Below are 13,181 nucleotides of genomic sequence, written 5' to 3'. Positions count from 1 at the left end.
GAGAGAGAGAGAGAGAGAGAGAGAGAGAGAGAGATGCTGTAGAAGGAATATTGAAATACTGAATATCATTACTTAAAAATAATCTATTCAGCATACACATTTGTTTTGTTTTGTTTTTCTTAAAATATCCTACCTTAATTCTGTTTACTATAAAACTTAACTAATACGTTTTGAGAGTCTACTACTTTTATGTGATTCTACTCTTATGTTATTTTGGGTGAGCAATTGAATTTTTCATGTAAAATATGTTTGCTTTCCTTTTATTTATAAAGAAGGGGTTTATATACTAGTTGATAATTTCATCTGTTCTTTTTAAAAAAATTTTTTAGATTTATTATTTTACTATGTGTGGGTATTTTGCACACACACCCCCCCCCACGTGTGTGTATTTCTCTGTACCACATGCATACCTGATGCCTGCTATCAGAAGAGGGTATTGGAGTCATAGATGGTTGTAAGCCACCATGTGGGTGCTGAGAGTCAAACCACGGTCCTTTGTAAGAGCAATAGGTACTTTGAAGCATTCAGCCATTTCTCTGACCCAATATTATCCATTCTTATCGATCATTAATTTGCTTCTTAATTTGTTGCTTCTGAAGTGTGTTAGATGCTAGAAAATGCTCAGGGGAAAAATGAAGGTCTTAAGGATGGCTTATAGATTTAAATAGTGCATGACTAAAACACGTTAGTGATTATCTCTGAGTTACCAATAAGGCATTGGTGTTGCATTAAGGAAAGAAATAAAAGAACTTCTATTTGGAGTCATTTAACCAAGAGCAAATCCAGATTTTAGTTCTTTACTTCATGCTTCTGGAGTCTTTTTTAGAGAAAAAAAAAAGTGCATGTGTGTGAATCTGTGCCTGCCAGAAGGCTGTCTTGTGTATATGTTCCTGTGCTGGTATCTGTGTCTGTCCTGAGAATCTGTCTGTTGTAGGAGTGTGTGTCTGTGTATATCTGTTCCTAACTAAGGGCTTTCCCCTGTTTCTGTTGAAAAGCACAGAAAGTAATCAGAGACACTTTACAAAAAATTTTAAGAGGTTTACAAGGGCATCGAGTCACTGATTTCAAAAGACTCCCAACTGACCCAGACAACAAACAGTACTACAAATATCATTGTTTATCAAGCAGTATCCAAGCGTTGTGTTCAATATTTATGGTGGATATTCATTTTAGAAGATTGCTTTTACTCTCCATGTTTGCCGCTTTCAGCAAATTATATACTTGCATTGTTCTAGGTCAGGGCCATGAAAAAGTGCATATCTTGAGATTACAGCTATCCATTAGCTTAGACTGTAAAAGTTGATTACATGGGAAATTTCAGGCAAGTTGACTGCTACTTTGTTCTCTTAAAAGCAGGTTAAACAAACAGGCTGAGAACACAGTAGGATAGCTGTCACAAGTGACCTTAAGGCATTTATTAACTCTGTGACAGAAATTTCAGTTTCTTATAAGGATGTTTTTTATTATAATGTCTTGCCACAAAATGGCATGTGTTGGGGAGCCCTAAATAATGGTGTGAATATGCCAGGGAAGACTACTCCATGAAGAAGTAGAAAAGGAAAGGAAGGAGTGTGCTTAATAGGGGAACAAAAAAGAAGCCATTGTGGCAGTGTGAAAGGACAAATGCAGGTCAAAGCAGTACTGTTAGGGTGTACATTACATGAGCCAGTATTAGGACTGCAGGCAGTGTGATGGGAAGCCATTAAACAGTTTTGCATAGCTAAGACATTCCTTAGACATAAAAGGTCCATAAATCTGATGCTGTAAATGAAATTAATGAACTGAAATTGATGAAGGAAAATAGGTTGTTTACAGTGATTAAGTGAGAGAAGAGCAAAACTCTAATTCTTCTCCATTGTATTATCTTAGTTTATAGAAAACCACTGGACCAATTAGAACATGTGTCTCCCGCTCCCCTCTCCTTAGGGCTTACTTGTAGGTTTCAGAGAGGGAGAAAAGGAGGGTTCTAGAGTACAGTGGACCTTCAGTTAAGAGATTAGTCTCCCATCAACTTGTATGCGGATCGGGTAGAAGGTGAACAAAGTGAAGTGTTTTCTGTAGAAGTGGAGGTCCTGAACTGCAGTGCGGGGGCTTTATGTTTATGCATGCTGCACTACCTGACTTGGTCGGTCACAGAGACTCTGGATAGGGGAGTTAGTGTGGGACTGGAGTCTAGCTACCCTGGGCTCCACACTGTGGGACTTGTATTAGTGTAAGACCTCTTTGTGAGAACTGTGTGGCCTTTCAACTTTGCAGCAATTGTGAGGAAAAGACACTGGGGGCCAAGGGGCTCAGTCTGTGAGGTTCTTTGCCAGCAGCACCTGGAAGGTTAGGCTTTTAATAGGAATCATTATTATAAAGTAACAAAATGGCACATAACAGTTAAGAGTGACTTGGGCTTGGCCTAATATGTAGCTTATTGCCCGAGGCATAGGAGTAGAAGTAGAACATTGGTGATTGGGAGAAACTATTTCTCACTCTAGATGTATGGGGGCTACTCCATATCCCCTCCCCCCAACTCTGCAGCAATTCCACATTTAGATGCTTATGTACACACCTTATAATGTAAGTCATTTCCAATATTACCTATCCAAAATAGCACCAGATCCAGCTGATTAAGGACTAGTTTTATTGTTTGTTCTGTTTGGTGCTTAAGGTTTTTGGTGCAAGGAAATGAACCAAGTGTTGTCCTGATTTAAAATAAGGAAAATAATAACAAACTTTGCAGGGCCACTCTACTTTTAAAAAGATTTATTTTATTTTGTATGTATGGGTATTTTGCTTGCATGCATGTCTGTTTACTATATACTTACCTAGTGCCCACAAAGGGCAGAAGAGGGCCTTGGACCCCCTAGAGCTAGAGTTACCAGTGGTTTGTGAGCCATTAGTGCAGGTGCTTGGAACCTACAAGAGCTCTTTACTGCTGAGCCATCTGTTCCTTCAGCCCCAGTTCAAGATGATTTGTATTAAGTTCATATGTGACTGACAAAACACATGTGATAGCAGTAGTCAGTAGAATGTGGTGTGTTATGGCTCACGTACCTTCTTAGCTTTATCTCTTTGCTTTCCATCATGAAAATTCTCCAAATGTAAAGTGTTAGTTCTGATTGTCTTTATCTATTTTCCAAAACTGCCTCTTTTTCTATTACTATTTTTCTGGATTTGCTCAGATTCTTATTTCTTCTAAAAAAAAAAAAAGTACAGGTTCTTTGCTAATGATTGTCTCTCTGCTATCCAGTCTGACAGCTTTCTTGTATTAATGAAGTCTGCCCTCTGATTGAGTAGACTGACAGTTCCTGGTAAAGGTGGTTTAGCAGAAGGAGCATCCTTGAGTCAGAGATCTTGGATTCTAGACTAGCTCTTGGGAAAATTTCTGAGTATGTTCTTTTTATGAAATGGAGGTAGTGTAATAGGATTTTGGTGAGGATCAAAGAAAATGTGTATAAAGGAAAGCTGTCAACTGTTGACAGTATACTATAACATTACTTTTATGGTTCTAGTACTTTGTAGTGTGCTTTGCTCCTATTAAAAAGTAATATTTAAAAGTATTTAAAAGTAAATTATAATAACTTTTTGTTGTTGTTGTTGTTTTTTTCAAGACAGGGTTTCTCTGTATAGCCCTGGCTGTCATGGAACTCACTTTGTAGGCCAGGCTGGCCTCGAACTCAGAAATCGCTTGCCTCTGCCTCCCGAGTGCTGGGATTAAAGGCATGCTCCACCACACCTGGCTTATAATAACTTTTAAAAACACTGTTTTCAGAGTTACACAAAGTTAAAAGATGTAACTTTTAATGCACTTTAAAAGTTATAATCAACAGTTCATGATGAATGTATTATAGCTATCTACTTTAAGTATTATTTCATACTTAGTAATTATCCTAATAAAATGTTGAGTTTTATTATACTGATATTATATTATTTGATTTGCAGTTCCATCAAATTATTTTTGTTTAGTTAAGTGAAGTCTGACTCTTTGCACAAGTGGTGATCAAATTAAAGAAAATGATTTGAGAAGTTTCTCTTTATATTTTTTAGATAAGTCTTAAGAGAAAGAAAGGTGAAATTAAAAATGCAGTTTTCTTTGTGGTTTATTTTGACATTAATTTGGTATGTAAGTGGAATGATATGTACAAGCAGGCTTTGTACAGAGTTGTAGCACACAGGCCTAATGAAATTCATATGTGCTTTCCTGTCTTCATTTAATTTTTGTTACATGCCTTGCTTATTGGTGATATTTGCAGTGAAAAGAAGAAATTAAAGCAAAGTTCTACTAGTTAACAAATAAGCTTCCATGAAAAACAGTTGTACAGAATGCTATGTAACAATCTGATAGCACCAAACAGTCTTATTTCAGGGTTTTAAAAATTATCTCGCTGTTACAATTTAGATAGTGGTTCTGTTTTCTAGGTATACATTTTAATTTAAAATTTTCTCAGTTATAAATATAGCTAATATTTTTAATATGTAGGACTATTTACCCTAAAACTCTCTATTTATCAAGAGATTTAGAAGATTGGTCATAGACTGGCAGAAACTTATTTAAATATCTGATCATTGTTACCTAAAAGAACACTTAAAGTATAAAAGTGAGCTTGATCAGATACCTCCTCAGAGAAGATGCAAAGGGCTTTAGAACCTGGTGGAGCTGCTGCCACAAAATACTATAGACCAGTGCTATAAGTCACAAACATTGGCTAGGCATGGCTCATGCCTTTTGGCTATCACTCTGGAAGGAGAGTCAAGAGGATCTTTGTGGGTTCAAGATCAGTTTGGTCTTGTCTTTTAGTAGGTGAATAAACTATAGTATATCAAACTCTGAAAGATACAGAGGGAACTGAAGTGTAAGTTACCAAGTGAAATAAGCCAGTATGAAAGACAAAACTATCAGGACAGTGGAAAGGTCAGTGCTTACTGTGATTTAATAAAGAAAATGAATAGGTAGAACAAAGATAAAGGAGTTTTTTAGACCAGTTAAGGTATTTTATATTATAATGGTAGGTTATGGCTGGACAGTAGTGAATGGCACACGCCTTTAATCCCAGCTCTTGGGAGGCAGAGGCAGGTGGACTTCTGGGTTCTCAAGGCCAGCCTAGTCTACAGAATGAGTTCTAGGACAGCCAGGGCAGAGAAACCCTGTCTTGAAAAACATCCCCACCCCACCAATCCCCTCCCCCCAAAAAAGAGAGAAAATAAAAAAATTATAAAAAATTTTAAATAAATGTTAAAAATGGTAGGTTATATATCATTTTATATTGTTTAAACCTATATAATTTTCAACCAAGAGTGAACCTGAAACTAAACTATAGGTGATGATAATGTCAATGTTCATGTATTGGTGTAATAGACCACTTTGGAGGGAAATGTTGATCGTGGAGTAGTTACCTGACCAAAAATACTCAAGGAAGAAAATATTTATTCATGTTGGTTTACAGCTCCAGACATTCAGCTCATAGCTTGCTTTTTTCTGTGTCTGAAACGAGACAGCATCATGGTAGCAGAAACATGTATCAGAAGGTACTCACATGGTGAGCAGGAAGTAGTGAGAGATTTGTAGTGATAAGATGCTACCAAGGACCTTATGTCCCAGAAACGTGCTTCTATCCAGGTTCACGTCTCAATTTCCAGAACATCACAAAATAGCATCACCAGTTAGGAGCAAGATCCCAGCACATGGGCACTTTTGAAGAGACACTTACTATCCACTCTGTAACAACAGGACAGCCTGTGCATCCACAAACAGCTTTACTAAAATTCCCTAAAAAATAAAGTGTGTTTAATTCCTTTTCTTATTTATAATGGGGAAAAACAAATTTGGGGTACCACAGCAGGACTTCTGACTTTAGCTGGTATTGTACAATTCAGTTCTGACAGGGTTAGCATCACATACCACAGGTTCAAAGCATATTCCCTAGTAATTGGCTTTACTTTAGATACAGAGTAGTTCCTTAAGCTAAACACACTTCTTTCTTCAAAGTCAGGGGGCTCCTAAGACCCCTTCTCTCTGCCTCTCACAAGATAGAGCCTCATTTCAGATGCCATATACTGTGGGAAGAGGAAGGTTCTTGAAAGAAACGCAAAGGGTGGGGGGTCTGAACACAGTTTTCCCTGCCTTCTCCCTGTATCTCAGTAGTTTAGACCTCACAAACATTTACATCTTATGCATTATGCGGTGTTGAGTCTTGTTTTTACAATTTTATACATATGATTATTTCTTTGGGTGAGAAAGGAGGACTGTGAACAACAGTGAACAAAGAGGAGCTTCTTTACTATTTAATGTCTCACTGTTAAAGTACACAGCAGGAGTTTTTGTCTGTATTGCTTTGTTGACTTATTTTTCTTTTTAATAGCACATAATGCAAGTTTTAGGTTTCTCTTTTCTCCAAGGAAATGCTTGCTAACCAAATTTTCTTTTACAGATTGATTACACTGGAACAGAACCTTCCAGCCCCTGTAATAAATGTTTATCTCCGAATGTGACATCTTGTGCTTGTACCATTAACTTCACACTGAAACAGTCATTTGAGGTCTGTATTTCAAAGTAATCTGTTAGAAAAGGCATGTTTAAAAAATAATAGTACTGTTTTTTTTATAATTTATATAGACAGATCAGCTTAGTTTATTGGAATCTATAGACATTTGAAGATTGCTCTATATATTTAGTATTGCATCATTAAATTAATTATATCTGGTAATTAAATGCATTTATTTGAATTATTTGCCTTTTAGTATTTTGTAGACAAAAGGCATTTTCATTATTCATGATCCATATTTTAAAGAGCAGGAATCAATTTTTTTGTCAAGTTTATAATTTTCTTGTACTTTAAAATTATTTATTGGTACATTGATTTCTCTTTAGATGTATAAATTCTTAGCCTTTTAAGTTTTTTTAAAATTTTTAAAATAACTTAATTATAAAAGAAGTCTTTCTTAAGACAGCATTGGTCATCCCATTAGTTAAACACTTATTTAAAAAAAAATCAAACACTTATTAAAACTTTATTGGTATTTTATAGTTTGTTATTTGGGCCCCACCCTGTGTACAGGGTGGCATTAATTCTGGTCTCTTATTTTTGGGAAATGAGCATATGGGAAAGAACATAAAATTTCAGAATTGGCTTGGATAGAGACCAGTTTGTTTTACCCTATACCTGACAATTGAATTTAAAAATATTCTTCAGGAGCCAGGTGGTAGTGGCGCATGCACGCCCTTAGTCCCAGGAGACAGGCAGGCAGATTCCTGTGCATCTGAGGTCAACCTGGTCTACAGAGCGAGTTCTAGGACAGTCAAGCCTACAGAAAACCAAAAAATAACAAAAGAACCTAACAACATTCTTCAGGAAACAAAGCTGTCCCAATACATACCAAGGTTTGAATGTCCTCATTCAGATTTTCTATGTGTAGTGATAACTTTAGTAGTTTCTGGTGGATGGAAGCCATCTAGTGGTTATAGATGTTCTTACACTAAGGTAAAAGTTTCTTTGGGACTAAGATAGGAAAACTGACTTGGGAGAAGACTGAGAAGTGCAGTGGCAGGCATACTACTATAAAGATGCAGTAAGTTTTGGTTCTGTGCAAAGTTGAAATGAGAGGGTTTGAACAAGTTAGAGTTCTGTTATCTCCTCCCTATTCAAAACATTTACTTTAACTTGGGAGACAGAGATATGTAGATCTCTCTGAGTTTAAAGCCAACCTAGTTTACAAAGTTCCAGGACAGCCAGGGCTGTTACACAGAGAAACCCTGTCTTCACACAAACAAGCAAGCTAAGCGCCCCCCCCCCCCTTAGAACTCCTGTTTAAAGTGGCCATTTTGTCTGTGTATGTTTGTTTCTTCACAGATTTTTGAATTGGACTAAAACCATTTCAGGGAACTTAAAAGTTAGTTTTGTATCAGAATTGATAGAGAGTGTCTCTTTTTCCGTTTACAGATTGAATTTACTATTATTGTTCTTATTAAGATGCTATTCTTTTTTCCCTAAACATATTTATCATGTTTTTGTCATACAATTTGATACACTTCACCCAAAGATTTCCATTTTAACACCTTCTATATAGAATGGAAAAGTTTTTTGTTTGCTATTTAACAATCAGTATTTTCTTTTCTTTTCTTTTCTTTTTTTAAGTAGATTTATTTATTTATTATATGTAAGTACACTGTAGCTGACTTCAGACACACCAGAAGAGGGCGTCAGATCTCATTACAGATGGTTGTGAGCCACCATGTGGTTGCTGGGAATTGAACTCAGGACCTTTGGAAGAGAAGTCAGTGCTCTTAACGGCTGAGCCATCTCACCAGCCCCCACAATCAGTATTTTCACTCATTTATTTACAGTTTGATGCATGATGTCAGGTATTCTAGGTTGACCTTAGACTTGCAGTGTAGCTCAGGTTGGCTTGGAATTAATGACCCTTCATCTGCCTCCTAAGTGCTGGGATTGCAAGCTTCTGCTACCAAAACACTTCAGTATTCAGTCTTTAAATGTCTATGAAGTTAGCAAATCAAATAAATCATTCTGTGTTTAGAGAATTTCTTTTAATTGAAGATATGAATATAAAAATAGAAGCTTTAATCAGAAAGCAGAAAATAACATTTTTTAACCTGTAACAGTTTTAGTTATTTGGTTTCTTAACACCTTGTAGTTAATTCAGTTTATGTTTATTACTCTTTTTTTCCAAGATATTTTGAAGTTACCTCCATTAGAGTACCATTCTTGATTATTCTTATAAAATATAACAGTGTATTTTCAAAACTACTAATTTACTAATTGCTAAGAGTCTATAGTGTCCTGGGGGATATTTGGAGGGAGGGCATAAGGAACCAGTGCAAGACAGGAGGAAGTGTCATGAGTGAAGTAAAATATATGCGTAAATCATTATGAAATATTTAGTACACTAACATAAATTTTAATAAATAGGAAAGAGTAGTATATATAGCATCCTCTGAAATTGTATATTCTCATTCCATTTATAATTTATTTGGATAATAAATCAAAAGTTTAATCATCTGAAAGGATGATTGGATGAAAACTAATTGGATGAAAACCAATTTGAATTAGTAAAACTTTATATTGTAGCTCAGAGCACACTAATATTTTTCAAAATTATTTTTTAATGAAAATATTTTGTGGTGTGTGTGTGTGTGTGTAGTATGAGATGTGTATGTCTTCCTTTGTCTCCTTATTTCATGAGACCAGGCTTTCCCTGAACTTGGAGCTTCTCATTTAAGCTAGACTTACTAGCCAGAAAGTTCCTACCTGTCTCCTCCCTGGCTGCCCTTCATTTCTGGGTTTATAGATGACTGCTGCCATGCCTGACTTTATGATGGTACTGGGATCCACACTGAGGCTCTCATGCTCACACTGCAGTCTCTTTACCAGTGAGCCATCTGTTCCAGACTGCACACAATACTTGGTGGATAGTTGAGAAGTTTAAAATAGTTGAACTTTATTTACAGTTGCTCACTTTATTTTTTGTTTGCTTGCTTATGTTTTGTGGTTTTGGGGATTGAATTCAGGGCTTTACACATGCACATGCCAGGCGAACACTGTTACTGAGCTGTACTCCTAGTGCTTATTAAGTCCTTGGTAAACAGCTTTGCTAAGCCAGTTAAGAGAGTGTGCTTTGGACGTAGTCAATACCTGATTTGTAGGTGGTAATGTTTTCCCCTTCTTTTAAAACTTCCCTGAGAATTTAAGAACTAGAGTATAGTTGTTCCACTATGAGTTGATTTATATTTAATTGTACAATTTTAGTTGCTACTTAACCTCAGTACCTGTTTATCACAAATTGTAAAACAGTAAAGTATGAATTGCTTACATTTTACATACTTATAAAACAAATATTAACTTTTATGTTAAAAAGTTTCCCCTTTCTGTTTTCTCTAGGGCAATGTGTTTATGTATTATGGACTGTCTAATTTCTATCAAAATCATCGTCGCTATGTGAAATCTCGAGATGATAGCCAGTTAAATGGGGACCCTAGTGCTTTGCTTGTAAGTAGAATGGTGAAGTACAAATATGTGGTATCTGTGAAGTAAGAGTCGTTCAGAAATGTTATTAAGGACTTAGTAATCTTAGAGGAGATTAAAGAATTACTTGTCATTTCTAGTTTTTACAGAAATTTTTATTTAAAATGCTTTTTCTTGAATGCCCACAAAATAACTTCTCAATTCCACTACTGCCTGTTCATTTCTTGGGAGTTTGTCTTTATCTCTTTGTAATGGGATTTTGATGAGTCTAGTATTTTAGCTGTGTAAGTGTGTTCTTTTGGGGTCTATCCATTATTCTTATGCTAGGTAGGGATATGCAGATGAACTTTTTAATTTCTAGAATTGTGTTTCAACGTTGAATAACTGTCCTATTTTTTAAACTTTTCACTGTGGGAAGACTAAGCAGCAAAAATTTAAAGCTTTCAGAATTCTCAAGTCTACTATAGGAGTAGACTATAGGTTATTGTAACAAGCTCCTTTTTTAATGCTCTATTCGGGAATCCATGGATGGTATCATAATTTCTGACTGTTCAGCTTTCCATAGTAGTGTTTAGTACATAAGTATTTTATATCATTTTGTTAATAGGGCAAACATTTGAAGACTGGAGTAGTTTCTCATTTCTTAGACCCTTTGAATCTCTTACAATACACTATAGAGAGCCAGACATGGTGATGTATACCTGTAATCTCAGCACTTAGGAGGGGGAGGACAGGAGAGGTAGAAAGAATTTTAGCATAGAACCTTTCAGAAAGAGCTTGATATATCTTATGTGACAGCTAGAGTTGGGGATAACTCTCTTTTCTGCTTGCATTTCATGTGGTACCTACTTTGTGTGTGTGTGTGCGTGTGTGTGTGTGTGTGTGAGAGAGAGAGAGAGAGAGAGAGAGAGAGAGAGAGAGAGAGAGAGACAGACAGACAGACAGACAGACAGATAGACAGACACACACACAGACACAGACACAGACACAGACACAGACACAGAGAGATGTCTTGACTGTCCTCGAAATAGCTCTGTAGACCACAGAGATCCACCTGACTGCATTCTGAGTGGTGGGATTACAGGTGTGCAACAGCACTGCCTGGTCCCTGGTTACAACTCTTATTTTAGGAATTAACTTATATGATCTTCTAAGGACAAGTTAGGATTTCCCCCACCCCCTGGCTCCCTTCCATCATCCTCTGTGTTTGTTTGATTCTGGCACCTTGCGTGGTTTGTAGTACATATTAAATACGGTTTCCTTGGTGTCTTCTATTCCCCACTGGCTCTTAAAGTGTTTATGCCTCCTCTTCCATATAGTTCCCTGTGCCCTGAGGGGAGGCTTGATTGAGACATCCCATTTAGTACTGAGTGTTCCAAGTTTTCGCACTCAGCACATTGTCCAGCGGTGGGTCTCTACATCAGTTCCCTCCTGCAGCAGGAAGCCTCTCTGATGATGACTGATGTGCTTCCCAGATATGTCCGGCACTTTTGCTGAAATCAGTTTTCTTCAAAATACTCAGAATACTGAAGAGATATTATAAGACCCCTATCATGTTTTCCCCCCTCTTTTCTCTCAGTATAAACAGTGCAAATACAAGCCAAAGTCAGTTAATAGTAGAACAGCCCAAGAGGCTAACTGGCTTTGTGTGTGTGTGGCGTGTATGTGTATTACATATATAAAGTAACTTTCAAGTTGAGATTACCTTGATTTGTTAAATGCTTAAATTAATTACTGTGACTTGCCTGAGTGTTCCAGAAGTGCTAAGGCATATTTTCAGATACACCCTTCAGCTGTTCCCTGTCCTTGAGCTCCTTAGTAAGGAATGAGTCAAGACCAAGCCTGAAGGGCAAGTATATGCTCTGCTTCACCAGCATCCTGTACAACTTAAGCAACAGTATAGACTGCTATAGATTTTTCCTTTCTTCGTTTTTTTAAGATATGAAGGTTTAACTCCAAATTACAAAATTTGAAGTGTTAGCTGTGATCATTTTATAAGTGAGAACAAGTTTATCAAGGGGCTTGTCCAAGAAGCTAGAATGTCTAGTGTCTTTATTCCCAGGTTACTATGCCTTTATTGTGTATCACAGCTGCTTTGATAACTAGTCATTTAATTTTTGTCATCCAGAAATCTTTGTGGTTGTGGTTTCTGTATTGATACAAAAATCAAAATATTAAATTGATAAGTGATATATAGCTATGTACAGGTAAACAAACATTTTATTTAAAAAGTACTGTAATATTAAAGAATATTTTGAGTATTTAAATGTAGTATTTAGAGCTTAGTTTCCTTACAGACTCATCATATTCTTTATGAGTGAGGAAAATACAAGGCTAGAATTTTTAATTAGTAATTAGGACTAGCTCATTATTTTTCCAGAGATCTAGATGGTAATTTCTCTCTCCTTTTCCTTTTGAAAACTAGAATCCAAGTAAGGAATGTGAACCTTATCGAAGAAATGAAGACAAACCAATTGCTCCCTGTGGAGCTATTGCCAACAGCATGTTTAATGGTATGCTAGATATAAAATAAAGATCCATGCAGATAGGTGATTCGGAAACTGCAATTAGGGTACTAGGGAATAGTCAGTAATATGAATGGGATTATGACATTCACCTTCAAGATAACTACTAAGATAATGAATAGGGTCTTAATGCCCTGTCGTTTCCTTTTGAGCATTCTTTTATGAGAATGGATTTCTATCACTTCCCAATTTCCTACAAGAAAGTAAAAGCCATAGAGTCACTTTTGCTGATTTATACCATTAAAGAGGAATTACAGTTGATCATTTAGGTATGCATCGCCTGATAGCTAAACAGTTTGAACCACAAATACAAACAATTTCAAATTTTCTTGTACTTATATTAAAAGTCCCCAAAGGAAACAAGTAAAATTAACTTGAATAATTTATTTAATCCAGTGCACCAAAACCAATGTCATTTAAACGTATTGGCATTACTGAAATATTTTGTGTGTTTTTACATCAAGTCCCTGATTTCTGTGTATAACACATTCAAAAGGACTTGTTCATTGTACCGTGTTTCAAGAGCTGAGTACCAAGTACAGAAAAATGGATCAGCAAGAGCTGTTAGGAATGCAGCAGTGGGGCTGGTGAGGTGGCTCAGTGGGTAAGAGCACCCGACTGCTCTTCCAAAGGTCCGGAGTTCAAATCCCAGCAACCACATGGTGGCTCATAACCATCCGTAACAAGATCT

The 13,181-nt window shown here is 36.4% G+C and overlaps 1 protein-coding gene across 1 annotated transcript in view; it reads left to right on the top strand.

Annotated features, from left to right (window-relative positions):
* Positions 1-13,181, top strand: part of Tmem30a (transmembrane protein 30A) — a 28,944-nt gene that overhangs the window by 8,777 nt on the left and 6,986 nt on the right. The window contains exons 2-4 of the mRNA XM_021207149.2: positions 6,417-6,524; positions 9,882-9,989; positions 12,391-12,478. Of these exons, the coding sequence (XP_021062808.1) occupies positions 6,417-6,524; positions 9,882-9,989; positions 12,391-12,478 (304 nt within the window). The remainder of the gene's footprint in view (positions 1-6,416; positions 6,525-9,881; positions 9,990-12,390; positions 12,479-13,181) is intronic.

This window comes from Mus pahari, chromosome 10, assembly GCF_900095145.1.
Source record: "Mus pahari chromosome 10, PAHARI_EIJ_v1.1, whole genome shotgun sequence".
In the NCBI taxonomy this organism is placed as follows: Eukaryota; Metazoa; Chordata; class Mammalia; order Rodentia; family Muridae; genus Mus; species Mus pahari.
The sequence above is the reverse complement of the archived record's forward strand: the minus strand, read 5'-3'. Positions and strand labels throughout refer to the sequence as shown.